The sequence below is a fragment of the Micromys minutus genome, assembly GCF_963924665.1.
Source record: "Micromys minutus genome assembly, chromosome: 6".
NCBI lineage: Eukaryota > Metazoa > Chordata > Mammalia > Rodentia > Muridae > Micromys > Micromys minutus.
The window spans coordinates 5393605-5410057 of NC_137975.1; the positions used below are offsets into that span (position 1 = coordinate 5393605).

Below are 16453 nucleotides of genomic sequence, written 5' to 3' on the forward strand. Positions count from 1 at the left end.
ACACATATACAAGGACACACACATAAACAAACACACACAAAGAGAGGGAGATACAGAGAGAAAGAAGAGGAGGAAGAAGGAGTATGAGAAGACAAAGTTAAATTAAAAATAATTCTTCATAAATACTCCATGAAGCAATTGTATATGTGTGTTTGTTTATGCATATGTATATGCATATATAATGTCTTTCCCACAAATATAAAACATGTTTTAGCAATGTGGCAGTCAAGAAATGGAGCTAAACACACACCCCTATCCATGTACACCCTGGAATGTAACTGGGGGTTTCATTCAATTAATCAGTCTGTTTATGATTGATTGAAAATTAGTATATTCTAAAAGTGAACTTGAAAGAAACCCACTGATTACCACTTTATGTCTATGTTGCAAATAATTGAAATTAGATGAAAAAAAATGTTGTAAATAATCTAATCATGTCAATATAAAGGAAGAACACATTTCTGTCTCATACACTCTGGTTTTTCTCTTTAAGCCAATAAAAATATCCCCCAAACAATAACCAGAACTCTTGAGTGTCATGATTCATGTAGTTTTCATCACATTTTTAATTAAATTGAACAGCTTTACTAAAAAAGATAAATGTGCAGATTTTAAGCATTTATGCATAAAAGTACATGCATGCATTTGTGTCAGTCCTTGATTTTTTTTTGAAGGTTTGATAGCATGCATTAAAATCTTACTAGTTACAATGAGCATAAAGTATGTGTAAAACAAGATGTAACCTGGAATTAGTCAAAGTTTTCTTTTTTTTTTTTGAAATTTCCCCTTTATTTGCTTAATTATTACATAGTTTTGAGTTTGGTATGACAGGACTGTATCTTGTTCTGAAGCTAAGGTTGTTGTAGAAATGTAAGTTCTAGCAATCCTTCCTTCACATGGAGACTCAACTGAGTTCCAGAGAAAAGTACAGTGGCTGGAAGTAAGTGAGATGTGGAGTGCTGGAATGACAGCAACCTGTCACAGGAACTTAATGACTTAAGTGGAAAGATTTTGGGAGCTCAGTCCAAGAGTCTGCTAAGATGAAAACAGCCCACTGGTGCCACGTGGAACGAGGGTGCTCTGTCTAGTGTGGAATGGTGATTTTTTTTAAATTTCTTGCAGCAGTTAGTATATCCCAAACAAAACACCACATGAGTCCAGGAACTCAGGGGTAAGACGAGGAATGGTCTAATTATCCTCCCATTCTTTGTGAGTCCAGAATGTCTCAGGAAACACTGATTAGAAGAAAACAGACCTAGCTTTCCTCACAGCTCCAGTTCTCACTGAATAGTTTCATATCTTCTTTCTTGCTTTCTTTCTTTTTGTGGGGAGTGCTTATTTACCAACTATATTTTACAAAACGAAGATAAATGTACAGATTTTGAACATTTTTGCATAAAATTATACAATACATTTTTGTCACTACTTGTTTTATTTTTTTTTTTAAGGTTTAAAAGTGTGATAAAGATCCCACCAGTAACAATGAGAATAAAGTACATGTAAAACAAGATGCAACCTGGAAATAGTCAAAGTTTTCTTGGAGTGTAAAGATTTTTTAATTTTATTTTTTTAAACAATGCGCAGACAGTACATGTAATACAGGGTACAACCCGGAATTTGTCAATGTGTTCTTTGTGGGTAAGGATTGAGTATGACTATTTTTTTTTCTTTTGTTTTGTTGATCCACATGCCTATTTCTGTACCAGTCCCATGCAGTTTTCAGCACAATTGCCTTGTAATATAGCTTGAGGTCAGGGATAGTGATTCCTACAGATGTTTTCTTGTTGTTGAGGATGGATTTCATTATTCTAGGTTTTTTGTTATTCCATATGAAATTGCACATTGATCTTTCCAATTCCATGTAGAACTTGGTTGGAATTTTGATTGGGATTGCATTGAATCTGTAGACTGCTTTTGGTAGGATGGCCATTTTTAAAATGTTGATCTTTCCAATCCATGAGCATGGGAGATCTTTCTATTTTCTGAGATACTCCTCAATTTCCTTCTTTAGAGGTTTGAAGTTCTTGTCATAGAGTTCCTTAACTTGCTTTGTTAGAGTCACACCAAGGTATTTCATAGTTTTTGTGATGATTGTGAAGGGTACCTTTTCTCTAATTTCTTTCTCCACATGTTTGTCCTTTGAGTATAGCAAGGATGCTGATTTGTTTGAGATGATTTTGTATCTAGCCACTTTGCTGAACTTGTTTATCAGCTTTAGGAGATCTCTGGTGGAATTTTTGGGGTCACATAAGTACACTATCATGTCATCGGCAAAGAGTGATGTTTTTATCTCTTCCTTTCCGATTTGTATCCCCTTGATCTCCTTTTGCTGTCTAATTGCTCCAGCCAGGACTTCCAGTACTATGTTGAATAGGTAGGGAGAGAGTGGGCAGCCTTGTCGAGTCCCTGATTTTAGTGGGATTGTTTCAAGTTTTCCGCTGTTAAGTTTGATGTTGGCTGTTGGTTTGCTGTATATTGCTTTTATTATGTTTAAGTATGGACCTTGGATTCCTGTTTTTTCTAGGACTTTTAACCTGAAGGGGTGTTGAATTTTGTCAAATGCTTTCTCAGCATCCAGTGATATGACCATGTAATTTTGTTCTTTGAGTTTGTTTATATGGTGGATTACATTGATGGATTTCCTTATGTTAAACCACCCCTGCATCCCAGGGATGAAGCCTAATTGGTCATTATGAATCATCATTTTTATGTGTTCTTGGATTCGGTTTGCAAGGATTTTGTTGAATATTTTTGCGTCAACGTTCATAAGTGAGATTGGTCTGAAGTTCTCTTTCCTTGTAGGGTCTTTGTGTGGTTTAGGTACGAGGGTTATTGTAGCCTCAAAAAATGAGTTAGGTAGTATTCCATCTGATTCTATCTTTTGGAATAGTTTGGAGAGTATTGGTGTTATATCCCCAATAAATGTCTGATAAAATTCTGCATTGAACCTGTCTGGACCTGGGCTTTTAGTTGTTGGGAGCCTTTTGATGAATTCTTCTATTTCTTTAGGTGTCATAGGAATATTTAGATGGTTTACTTGGTCCTGTTTTAACTTTAGATTCTTTTATCTGTCTAGGAATTCATCCATTTCCTCCAGATTTTCCAATTTTGTTTAGTATAATTTTTTGTAGTACGATCTGATGATTTCTTGAATTTCCTCAGTTTCACTTTTTATGTCTCGACTTTCCATTTTGATTTTGTTAATTTATATACTCTTCCTTATCCCTCTAGTTAGTCTCCCTATGGGTTTATCAATCTTGTTAATTTTCTCAGAGAACCAACTCTTGGTTTTGTTGTTTTTTTCAATGGTTCTTTTTGTTTCTATTTGGTCTATTTCTGCCCTAATTTTGATTATTTCTTTCCTTCTACTCTTCTTGGGTATATCTGCTTCTTTTTGTTTTAGAGCTTTTAGTTGTGCTGTCAGGTTGCTGATGTAATCTCTCTCCAGTTTCTTTTTAAAAGCATCTAGGGCTATGTGTTTTCCTCTCAGTCCTGTTTTCATTGCATCCCATAGGTTTGGGTATGTTGTGTTTTCTTTTTATTTGAATTCTAGAAAATCCTTAATTTCTTTCTTTATTTCTTATTTGACCCTGCTATCATTTAACAGAGAATTGTTTAGTTTCCATGTGTATGTGGGCTTTTTGTTGTCTTTGTTGTTGTTAAAGACCAGCCGTAGACCTTGGTGATCTGAGAGGATGCATGGGAGTATTTCAATCTTCTTATATTGATTGAGTCTCATTCTGTGTCCAATTATGTGGTCAATTTTGGAGAAGGTGCCATGGAGTGATGAGAAGAAGGTGTATTCTTTTACTTTAGGGTGATATGTTCTGTATATATCTATTAATTCTAGTTGGTTCAAAGTCTCTGCTAGTTTTGCAGTGTCCTTGTTCAGTTTATGTTTCTATGATCAGTCCATTTGAGAGAGTGGGGTATTAGTCTCCCACTATTATTGTGTGGGGTGAAATGTATTTTTGAGCTTTAGTAGGGTTTCTTTTATAAATGTGGGTGCTTTTTTATTTTGAGCATATATATTAAGGATTGAGAGTTCCTCCTGACAGATTTCCCCAATAATGAGTAAAATGTGTCCTTCCTTATCTTTTTTGATACTTTTGCTTAGACATTTACTTTATTAGATATTAGAATTGCCACTCCAGCTTTCTTTTTGGTGCTGTTTGCTTGGAAGTTTTTTTCTCACCCTTTTACTCTGAGATAGTGTCTGTCTTCGTCTCTGAGATGAGTTCCGTGTATGCAGCAAATGGCTGGATTTTTTTATGTATCCAGTCTGATAGCCTATGTCTCTTTACTGTGGAGTTGAGTCCATTTATCTTAATAGATATCAGGGAATAGTTGTTTCTGTTTCCTGCTATTATGGCTTTTTGTGGGTTGAGTTGTGTCTGTGTATTTTTCTTCTTTTGGTTTTCTTCTTTAGAAGTTTTCTTGTTTTCACTAGGCTGTATTTTCCCTCATTGTATTGGGTTTTCCACCTAATAATTTGTTGTAGTGCTGGGTCAGATATTGTGTAAATTTTGATTTGTCTTGAAATATCTTCATCTCTCCATCTATGGTGATTGATAGTTTGCTTGGTATAGCAGCTTGGGCTGGCACTTGTGCTCTCTTAGGGTGTGCATTATGTCTGTACAGGCTCTTCTAGCTTTCATAGTCTCTGTTGAGAAATCAGGTGTGATTCTGATTGGTCTGCCTTTATATGTTACCTGACCTTATTCCCTTACTGCTTTTAGTATGCTTTTTTTGCTTTGGGCACTTGGTATTTTGAATATTATGTGTCGGGAGGTATTTCTTTTCTGGTCCAACCTATTTGGAGTTCTGAAGGCTTCTTTTATGCTCTTGGTCATCTCATTCTTGAGGGTAGGGAAGTTTTCTTCTATGATTTTGTTGGAGATATTTACTGTGCCTCTTAGTTGATACTCTTCTCCCTCTTCTATTCCTATCATCCTTAAGTTCTGTCTTCTCATTGTGTTCTGGATTTTCTCGACATTTTGGATTCGGAGCTTTTTGTTTTTTGCATCTTCTCTGGCTGTTTTGTCTATGTTTACAATGTTGTCTTCTGCCGCTGAGATTCTCTCTTCCATCTCTTGTAATCTATTGGAAATGCTTGCTTCTGTGACTCCTGATTTCTTTTTTAGGTATTCTACCTCTAGGGTTATCTCTTTTTGTTTTTTTTATTGTATCAATTTTCATTTTAAATTCCCTCTTCCATTTTTTCCTCTCTTTGGTTCTGTTTTCCTCTAGTTCTTTGAGTTCTTTGAGTGTTTTTCTTGTTTCCTCTTTAAAAGCTTCTGAATCTTTTTGCTTTTCTTTCCATTCTTGTTTAAGTATCTCTATCAGCATCTTGAGTTATGATTTCAGGTCTGCGACTTCTTTTTCTGAGTGTTTGCCATTCCGATGATTGCTGTTATAGGAGAGCTGGGTTCTGTTGTTGCCAGGTTGTCTTGGTTTCCTTGGGATATACTCTTTTGTTTTCCTCTTGTCATTTTGTTGTCCGTGATATGTTCTCGCCTTTCCCTTGTATTTGGTCTGTGTCCCTAGATCTTCACTGGTCCAGATGGCAGATCGGGCGAACCCTGTTTTGCGCCTCAGAGTCGCCGGGTGGGAACAAAAGTTCCAATGTTTTGTTCCTGGTCCCTAGATACTTGCAGTTACTTGCAGTACAGTTTCACCAGGCCTGTTTCCCTGGATCTCTGCTGTTTCTGGTAGCAGATGGCCTGATCGTTTGTTCCACATTCAAGGGTTCTTCGGGTGGAAATGGAGTCTCTATGACAGAGTTCCTGCTCTCTTGAACCACTAGCTTGGGCCAGTCCTCTCTGTGCTCTGGCTACTTGCAGCACTGTCTCTCCAATCCGTGGCTGGATCTCAATAGTTTTTGTTGGCAGATGGTCTGAGTGCCTGTTCTGCATGCACGGGCCATCTGAGTGGAATCTGAGACCCTACAGCAGATTTTCTGTTCCCCTGAACCAAAGGGGGGGGGGCGGTGTGCCTTCTGCATACTCGGCCCAGTCTTTTCTGCACTCCAGCTTTTCGCAGTGCAGTCTCACCATGCCTGTGTCTTTGGATCTCCACTGTTTCTGGTGGTAGATGGCCTGAGCATTTGTTCTGCACACAAGGGCCATCCAGGTGGAAACTGAGTCCCTATAGCAGAGTTCCTGCTTTCCTAAACCACTGGGACGCACTCTTCCTGTGTGCTTGTCCCAGACCTCTCTGTGCCCTGGCTAATCACAGCACAACCTCATCAGACCTGTGTCCCTGGATCTCCACTGTTCCTGGAGGCAGATGGCCTGAGCATTTCTTCTGCATGCAAGGGCACTTCAGGTGGAAACTGAGTCCCTACAGCAGAGTTCCTGCTCCCCTGAACCACTAGGGCAGGGGCCTGCCTTCCGTGCACTCAGCCCAGACCTCTCTGCAACCTGCTACTTGAAGCGCAGTCTCACCATGCCTGTGTCCCTGGACCTCTGCTGTTCCTGGTGCTGCAGTTACTCTTGATATAAAATATTTCTGATTTATACTGCCACATTGCTTTTGAACTCAATTTCCTTGCTACTCAGAAATCTGTTTGCTCTTGTTCTAATTTCTTGAGTAAGACATGAAGTACTTGGCACTATGTAATCCTTTTGATGTATAGAGCCTTTTGAAATTACAGCCACATTTATATAAATATCAGATAGACTCTCTGCAGTTCTGGTAGGTTTAATGTTTTAAAGTTCGTTATGATGCTATAATGTTTTCTTTTCACATGAACCTGTTGTTCTAAATTCTGAGGCATTTCAAGGCAGGGCCAATTATCCAATGCATCCTGATGTTTGACTCATTGTGACCAGCTACCTCATCTTCCTGTTTCCATGCCATCCATTTCATGATGTACCCAAACCATAAACCCAAATACATTTTCATGCTTTAAGTTTTTTCATATCAAGTATATGTTATAATAACAAGAATAGTAACTGAAGGATGTAAGAAGAGTTAAATAAGAAGTGCTACAGGGTACCATTCCACTTGGATACAGAAAACAAAATCTATCCTAGAGCTCAGTTTTTGCATGATGTTGATCTCATGGCATGAGAAACACATGCTTGCAAAGCTATAGGATTTTTGTATATTGAATTACCCCAGCATGCCTGAGATGAAGCCTACTTAATCATGGTGGATGATGTTTTTGGCATTTTCTGAGATTAGGTTTGCAAATATATTATTGAGTATTCCCATATGTAAGTAACAATTGGTGACACTATTAATGATACTCAGATATGCTTCCAGGCAGGAGGACAGCATGGCTAACCTCTGAAAGGTTCTACCCAGAAGCTAACTCAAAGGCAAAGGGGACAGGATTGATGATGGTGGCCTCCAAAGAAGATAAAAATTAAACAAGATCAACAGAGACAACTGACCTGGACCCTTAGAGTTCTTAGAGACTAAACCACCAACCAAAGAGAAGGCATGAGCTGAAGCTACCTTTCCTCTCCTGCACAAATATAGCAAATGTACAGCTTGGTCTTCATGATGTTGCTGAATAATTACAGTAATGGCTATCCCAAAAGCTGTTGCCTGTCAGTGAGATATGTTCTTCTATTTGGGCTGCCTTGTCCAGCCTCCATGGGAGAGGATACACCTAGACTTAGAGAGACTTAATGTGTCAATATTGGGTGATTAGTATGTACACATGCACACATATATGCAGAATGTTTTTATTAAACATGTTCCTTAAAAGCAAGAAATAACAGAAATATAAAACAAAGAAGCAGTTTAAATTGCAAACATGTTACTGAAGAGATATGGAATGGAACATGCATTTTTAGAAAATGCTGGAGAATGGTACTTATGCTCAAAGCTGAAAAACAAACAAACCACAAAGACAAAACAAAAATAAGAACAATGTCTAAAGCCTCCAAATATGGAGAATATACCCTACAGAGTTACAAGAGTGGAAGTATTCTGACTACAGAGAAGGTGTCTGTGAAGTAGCACCAGTGCCCTCTCTATGACTGATTAGACAATAGGAACAGTGGGCTCCAAAAGCTGAAATTTTCCCAGAATTCTGGTACTAGAATAGGAAAGTATTTGAGAACTTGTTGTGATTCAGGGAGAGCTTGTGAGACAGAGTGAAACTAGAGCTAGAGAAAGGCTGATTGGTAGGAACACATCTTGACACACACTTCTTAGTTATTCATACTTCTAGACCCTTTATTTAAACCCAAGTGTTGTACTCAGACTGAGAACGTTACTTAAAGAGGGAAAGAACAATAACCTACTGTTTGTTTCTTTATAGTCTCTACATAGTGATTATATCTCCCCTCTCTGGTTTTCACTGTTACTTGTCTAATTCACTATTTGTATATGTAGAGCTTATTGTGCCTACTAAGGCTGCCAGGGCTTTTTACCCAATAACTCTGGTAACAATGACAAATTCTCAAGGGAACTTTGGTGCTGACAGTGAATATTGTGTATTGTAGCTCCACTTTTGGGCTTCAAAGCTGTTGGCTTTAATGTCTCAAGGGATGTGGGGCAGAAAGAGTGTAAGTTGGTGGTAGAACATCAAGGGGCCCTCTTGTGACTTTTCTTTGATCAGGTGGCAGAATTGCAGCCTTCGCTTCCTAATAACTGTTAAGTAACAAAGCCTTGTGCTGCCCTGAAGGTATCACCTTCACATTCAGAATGCTCCTCAACAAAAGTTGGAAATTGTGTGTGGTTAGCATTCCACCCTCTTGAAGGCTTAGTGAAGGCTCATTATTCAGAGCAGACATTAAATCACTCAGGGTTGTGTGTCAAGGTCAGAGTCTTTGAAAAGAGTCAGACAGAAGCATCTGCTACTTCTCATGTTAATTTTACATGAGCCATAAATCTTAAAAAGTTAAAAAGATGGTGTGACTTGTAGCATATTAAATTTTTGGATAAATGTCTTGTTAGTTTCTACTAGAAAAATGCTCAGTAAATTTTATTTTTATTTTTTTGGGGTATATATTTGTTTACAATTTTTAATGTAAGGCAATTTATCAAAAGAGACAAACCACAAGATAAAAATGAAGACAACAGAAAAATTCAACTTCTCACAACCAAAACAATGATCACATACTTAAAAAATAATTTAGGAAATTGTAAAAGATGTTGCAAATTTGCATTCCATTTATCAACATTGTATTAATTCATAATTCTGAACAAGTCATTTTTAAAGTGTGAGAGTTAAAAAAATCATTTGTCAGTGTATATGTAAATGTTTTATCCCACACATATTTATTCTACTGGGCCATTTAACATCATAGTAATTTGTATTTTTTTAAGTTTCACTCAACTTTACTTAGGGTTGAATACACATGAAATGTGCTTTAATGCATAAGAATCACAGTGGATAGCAGCAAAGGACTGGGGAGGGGCATTAAGGAGAATCTGGTCATTCACATTGTGATTATTCTGCACATTAAGAAAAGATAACTCACACTTCTAGACCCTCAAGACATCCCTTTCCAAGAACCAAAAATAAACGCAGGACACCTTACAGACACTTCCCCACCCCTGAACGAATCGATGACTCTCACACATAAAAACTAAAAGTTATGGCAGCAAAGACTTCAATGCGATGTAAGTCTGTAAACTGTACTCAAGTTTTGTTTCTGAACCCCAAAGTGCAAGAAACAGGGCTCCCGATCTTTCAGTAGTGCTTCTCCTGCAAATAATCCTTCATTTTGTTTGGCAAAGGCAGTTTCTGAATTAGGCCTATTCTGGTGTACTGACGTATAACGAAGCGGCACAGATACTGCAGAGAGCACACCTGCATGAACCGTGACACTGGATTAGTCAGTCTGACTGGGTAAGTTGCTGATCCAGGCAACCGAGACCTTGAATAACAAAATGCCCCATTTTCAGAGTCCCTGATTGAATGCTCGATTAAGTCAACTATAGATGTATGCCCTTCTACATCTGGCTGTTCATAAAAGCTGAACCTACCATTTGAGTGCTCAATTCTAGTGTGAAATGTTTTACCGTGGGATCGAAAACTCAGGCTTAAAAGGTAACGGTCATCAGAACTATCCCGAACAAGAAAAGAACCATCTGGCACGTTTGCCAACTTTCCCTCTGCCTCCCAGCATGTGATGGGGCCCCAGTACCACCCCTGTTTTGCAAGCTTCTTCAGCTCCTCCGTAAGACTTGTAACAACCATGGGGCCACTACTCTGCACTGAGTCATAAACTCTAGCAACCCCAGGTGCAGAGTTGGGATTGAAATTCAAATGACAGCGAACACTTTCGGCCATGTGTAAATCTGGGCCTGAGAGGCCGCTGAAGTTCCTTTGGATTGGGTTATTCTGCATTGGAGGTAGCAAAGATGAGAGGGGAGGGGCGTCATCATGACCTCCTCTAGGGCTCTGCAACATGACTCCTGTGGTACCAATCAACAAGTTGTTCACTGAGGAATCCACAAGGATCTCTGGGCCTACAACCAGGTCTTGGTCCACATGACTGTCATCTTCGGAGAAGGTGCTACTTGCCCCTGGCAGGGGTACGGCTGACACCTCCACGGGAGAAGATGTATCCAGACAACAGCTGCGCGGCCCTTCAAGAGGGCAAATCCCATCATCTAAAGGCACGGTGTACTGAAGGTAGCTGGAGAGATGGCTCAGCCGTTAAAGGCTAGGCTCACAACCAAAAATGTAAATTTTATAACAACGATCATATATAAACACAGAACAAAACTAAAATTCAAATACAGGGAGCAAAATACTCTAAAGATATAGCTAACACTGTCTACATCTCTCAACAACAAAAATAAGTCTCTTTAGGTGATATTATCCCCCTTACTGCAACTCAAACGAAACCAAACACCAGATAGTGCATATATAGGAAGCCATAGACATGTGATATGTACCTTGTATCTTAGTAAATTTCTTATTGCTGAAACAAAAATCCCTGATATCAAACAGTTTAAGAAAATAATTCATGGTTCAGGTTTCTGTCTGTCATGGCAGAGAAGCATTGTGGCAGTCACATTGAATTCTTAGAAAGTAGAGATTGATGACAGTCTACCTCTGTGTGGCTTACTTTCTCCTTTAGGTTCATTCCAGGTTCCATGCCCATTATATTACCAAAAATGAAATCACAGTATGAACCTTTTGAAACCAGGATCATCTAACCATTCCCAACAATCTAATATTTTATTAATTCTATTAATCGAGATTCTATTAATCTGGAACAGCCAGACTAATAGAAAAAGCAGGAAGAAAGATTTAAAAAAATATTCAGTGTTGATTTTTTGGAAAGGGTTACAATCATATCCAGTGATTCCTCCTAGTCCATATATAGGGATGTAAAGTGTAATTACAGTATACTTTATGGTCAGAGATATGCAAATCTAAGCAATACTGTAAGGTTGCTGTCCTACATATCACTGATGCACTGTTTTTTTCTTTAAAGCTGTAAATCTTTTTCCCGGAAAGGAGAGTTCCTATTCTCTCTGCTCCAGAACTTTCTCCTCAACACAATAGATTTCAGTGGTTGGGCCTGTGTTGATTCTAATTTCATGATGTTTAATAATTTTATAGTTTCATACTTAAAGTGTTTCATTAAAATGTTTCACTTATCACAAACTGGTTAGAAGTTGGTGGTACTGTATACAGTCACGTGAATATTCCTAACTCAATTAACAGTGGAGATTATCTTTCACAGGTCTTCCTCAATATGTAATGCTGAAGTGATTCTACATCTGCTGAGCTGACAGTCAACATTAGCAATTAGAGCATGCTTGAAGAAAGAAGAAGGAGCATGCACATCAGCATGTTTCTTAAAAAGGTAGACCAAGAAGAAAAAGGTGCTTTCTGTGCCTTAATTTTTATTCATCACAGCACGGGTTACAGTGATGGGAAAACAGTTATGATAGTTTTATGTCATGTACCAGAGGCTAAAACAAGCATTATATGCTTCTGAAGAAATTTACATGACTACCTACAGAACTAAAATTTAAACCGATCAAAACTTGTGAGAAGGCTCAGTTGTTTGTATGCTACCAGAAGTTCTAAGTTCCTTTCTGTTTCTATGAGGAAGCATCCTGGCCAAACACATCATAGTGGAGGAGAGAGTTTATTTCATCTTACACATAATTATCCACCATTAAGGAAAATCAGTTGTAAAACTTAATCACAAACTAAAAAGCAGGCCTGCCTGCTATGTCATGCAGAATTACCTCTAACCAGAAAAACTCACTCTTAGCTTATGAAATACAGTAAGAACTACAAAGAATGCTGCTTTTCAGCTGTATCATAGGATCTTCTTGCTTAGTCCATGTCTCAAGGTCAACTTTTGAAGGATGGTACAACTTAGAGTGGGCTTGACACTCTTACATCAGTTAACAATCTAGATAATCAATCCTGGAGAAGCCCATGGGCCAACCTGATCTGAGAAATTCTTCATTTGATATGCCCCATTTAGATAATTAGAGCTTGTATAAAGATGATGATTCACGATAAGCAAGATACCACACAACCATGAGGACATATATTACCATACACTCACATAAAGTAAGCAAACAAACAAAAGCAGTCTTTTGAATGAAAAACTTCTGCTGTGTCTTGTAACTGAGTCATGTGAGACTTTGTCTTCTTTGTCAATTATCACCTCACCAATATCTCTATATTGGCAAGATAATGCACAGTAAAAATGGAGATGCCAGCTTTTAATTATCTCCAAGATTTGCCTTATGTGTGCTTGAGTAGTACCATGGTTTTTACTGTTTTAAGAATGATTGTCAGCAGTGTGTATTCAATGAGTATGTCTCCTATCTTATGTTTAAAGAACTTTGCCTGGTTTCAAATGCATAATTAATTGTTGTGATTTATATTAAAAATAGATACTTATAATTAGACTTTTAGCCCCAGAAATAAAAAGCCTTTGGAAATATATTTTAGAAGTAACATTAAATGGATTTGTCTATATTGTGAATAGTGAAAACCATGGGAAGGATAATGGTGTAAAGAAAAGTGAAGCTTCAGAGATGAAATGGAATGTTTCTCCTCTAACAACTTGTGAAAGTTGTGTACAAGCATGCATGTGTGCGTGTCTATGTGCATGCGTATATGAGTGTGTGTCTTGTAAGTATATTTACGTGTGTGTGAGTGCATTTGTGTATGTCTGAATGTGTGTGTTTGTATGTTTGAATTCTGTTGTTGTTATTGGAATAAAATGTCCTGGCCAAAAAAACCCTACAAATCAGAGAAAGATTTTATATTAGCTTACAATTTCAATTTATAGTTCATTACTACAGGAAAAATCACTATGGAAAGAGATTGGGAAGCTAGTCACATCATATCTAGAGTCAAGATCAGAGAGAGATGAATGTATCCTGCTCAGTCTAAGTTGTTATTCTCTACTCATATAGAATTCAGGGCACAACCTATGAAATCATACAGCCTGCACCGTGAGTATGTTTTTATAACTTATTTAATCAAATTAAGGAAGTCCCTTTTAGGTATGTTCATTCTTCAACCTTATCTAGCTAATCCCTTATTGAAATTAGTTTCCTAGGCAATGTAAAATTATGTAAAGTTGACAAAAGTTAACTTCACAAGGATTTTAAAAATTATATGCTAGAAATAGCAGTGCACTAGAAGCAGAAAAGTTAGAGTACTCTACTAACCTATTAAATGTGGGTTTTGTATTAGAGTTTTAAGAGAGAGTGGTGATTATGCCATTGACATATTAATGTTGTGTTCTCAAGAAGAGTTTCATTAGAAAAAAATTACCAAATAACTCACATGGTAGATTGTTGAGAACAACCATCTGGTTGAGGAGGTGGTTCTGAGTTTCAGTGATTCCATGTACATGGGAATCAGCATGCCCTAAACAAACTCTGTTCTGTACTATACCATTATGTGGTTAGTCCCTCAAGGGGAAGAGATACCCAACATGGGTCCACCATGCCTCACTGAACCTCCATGGAGTGTACACTCCTCACTACACTCTCTTTATCTTTTTTTTCTGACACTACTTATGCAGTTTTGAATTGCTTTTCTGTTGCTGGGACAAAAACATTCCACCAAGCAAAATTAATCAGGAAAGATTATAGTTTAGATCATACTTCTTTTTTTTACAGCTTTGTTTAAAGAAAAAGAAATAGATGTACAGATAATTTAGAACATTTTAGCATAAAAATATATAAATATATTTTTGTCACTACTTGATTTTCTTAAATTATTCATCACTAAAAAAAGTCAGGTCAGAGACACAAAGCAAGAACATTGAGCAGAAACCATTGAGGATGGCTACTTATTGGCTTGGTCACTTGCTTCTGGTCAACTGACTTCTTTATATAATTCAGTCTTACCGGACCAGGGTTGGTGCCACCTACAGTGCTCTTGTCCATAATTCACCAATCTTGGAAATCTCACATGGTTATAGATTCAGGATAGTTTTAATTACCAAATTAAATCTGCACATATGTATTAAGGGATGGCTATTTGGTATCTAGTCACCTCATAGATACTTCAGTCCTGGAGAAGACTTTTTCTTTTCTTAGTGATCATTAATCATTTATACCTATTTTACTGGAGAGGCTTTGTGACACTTCAGTTTTCCACATTAGCATTTCACCTGTGTTATCATTGTGCACATCTTTAAGTAGCAGTGTTGTTAAAATTTTAAGGGTACACTCTCTCTGTCATTTCTAGAAGACATTTTTTCTCGGTTGTCTGGACACTCTGAATCTTAGAGTCTCTCTAGTCTTTCTTTCACATGTTCTCCAAACCTCTTTTATGTAGGCAGGTGTCTTGCTGTAGCTGTACCAGTTGAGGTAGGGAATACCACAATAAGGTTTTTTTTTTTTTTTTTTTTTTTTTTTTTTGTTTTTTTGTTTTTTTTTTTTTTTTTTTTGCATTTTTTACCAGTAGTGAATTTCTCTAACATTGCCTGTGGTGATTTAAATAAGAATGTAACTAACATTTGAAGACTTATTCCACAGTTAGTGGAACTGTTTGGGAGGCTAAAGAGGTGTGGCCTTGAGGAATAATGAAAGTCACTAGGAAACAGTTAAGGAAAATATAAAACTTGACATTTCAAAATTTTCTCTCACCTTCCTGTTGTGATTTTAGATGTGACTTAACAGCTCCAGTTACCATGTTTGCCTGTCTTTCCCATTCCCCTATCATAATGGTGATGAGCTCTCATTCTTGTGAAATAATCTAGCTCAAAAAAAAAAAAAAAAACCTTTAGATATTCTGCTTTGGACATATGGTTTATCACAATAATGAAAAATAACTTATCAGAAGAAGATTACTTTTGTAAGAATGAAGTCAGCTTGTCTGTGGCACAATTTTAAGCATGTAGTTGAAAACAATAGTGATATATAAAAATGGCAGCAGGGGTTTTCTTTTTAGGTTTTTATTATCTGGACAAACATTATTTTGCTATCTTTACAGTACCAGGTACAAATATTCTCTTATCAAACAAGCCTTATATCCAATTAGATGACTGTTAGTAAGTCTCAATGTATAAATTCTACTCTATCATATTATTGAGGGTAACTTGCTATACTAATAATCGTAGATTATAGCCTTTATAGCTATTTACTCTTTTATTAATAGTTATTATTGTTTGATTTCTACTTTGGGAGTTGGCATAATACATTTGAATACTGTGGAAACTAACCCTCATAATGAAAGTTTTCAGTTCAGTTCCAGCTCTATTCCACACAGTCCCTGAGTCTAAAACCTGATGTCTTCAACAATAGGTTCTCACTTTCAAGACCTGGGAGGCAAGTAAGGGCGATGACAGTAGCAGACGCCATTTTAGAAATCTCCTTGTTGTCTAAAGAACAACCAATGTATTGTTAAATATAAAAAGATGTTTCCCTATGTCCTTTTAAAACAGTATTGTATTATTCATCTTTCCTCTGTTCTTCCATGCCTGTATTGAATCAAAACTTTAGCATTTACTGCATGAAAAGAGAAACATGTCTAAGAACTGTTCATTCATGATTATATTAATGGGGTGAAATACAGCTATGCAGATAAGAAAAAAATAACTCTACCCTAAACTTTCAATCTGTTTCCATAGAGTCGAGAATTTCCTGATGTCCAGCATACTGAAGATGGCATGCTAATTATTCCCTGTTTAAAATGGAGTACAGAGGTAAACAAAGAATTCTCAATGGAGGAATATTGAATAGCCAAGAAGCACCTAAAGAAATGCTCAACATCCCTGGTCATCAGAGAAATGCAAATTAAAACAGTTCTGAAATTCTACCTTATACAAGTTAGCATGGCTAAGATTAAAAACTCAAGAGACAGCAGATGCTGTCTAGAATGTGAAAAATGAGAACACTTCTCCATTGTTGGTGGAAATCTGGTGGTTTCTAAGAAAATTGGACATAGTATAGCCTGAATATAGCCAACTATTCGACTCTTAGGCATATACCAAAAAGTGACTCCAACATATAACAAGGACACATGATCTATCATGTTCAT

General features: G+C 37.1%; 1 protein-coding gene across 1 annotated transcript; it reads right to left on the reverse strand.

Annotated features, from left to right (window-relative positions):
- Window positions 1-9655: 9655 nt before the first annotated feature.
- LOC308421689 (suppressor of cytokine signaling 6-like) lies at window positions 9656-15774 on the reverse strand (the record flags this gene model as incomplete). Its single annotated transcript, XM_080918131.1, has 2 exons — window positions 9656-10607; window positions 15713-15774. The coding sequence occupies 2 exons, from the start codon at window positions 15772-15774 to the stop codon at window positions 9656-9658; spliced, it is 1014 nt and encodes a 337-aa protein (XP_080774257.1).
- Between the last annotated feature and the right edge of the window lie 679 nt (window positions 15775-16453).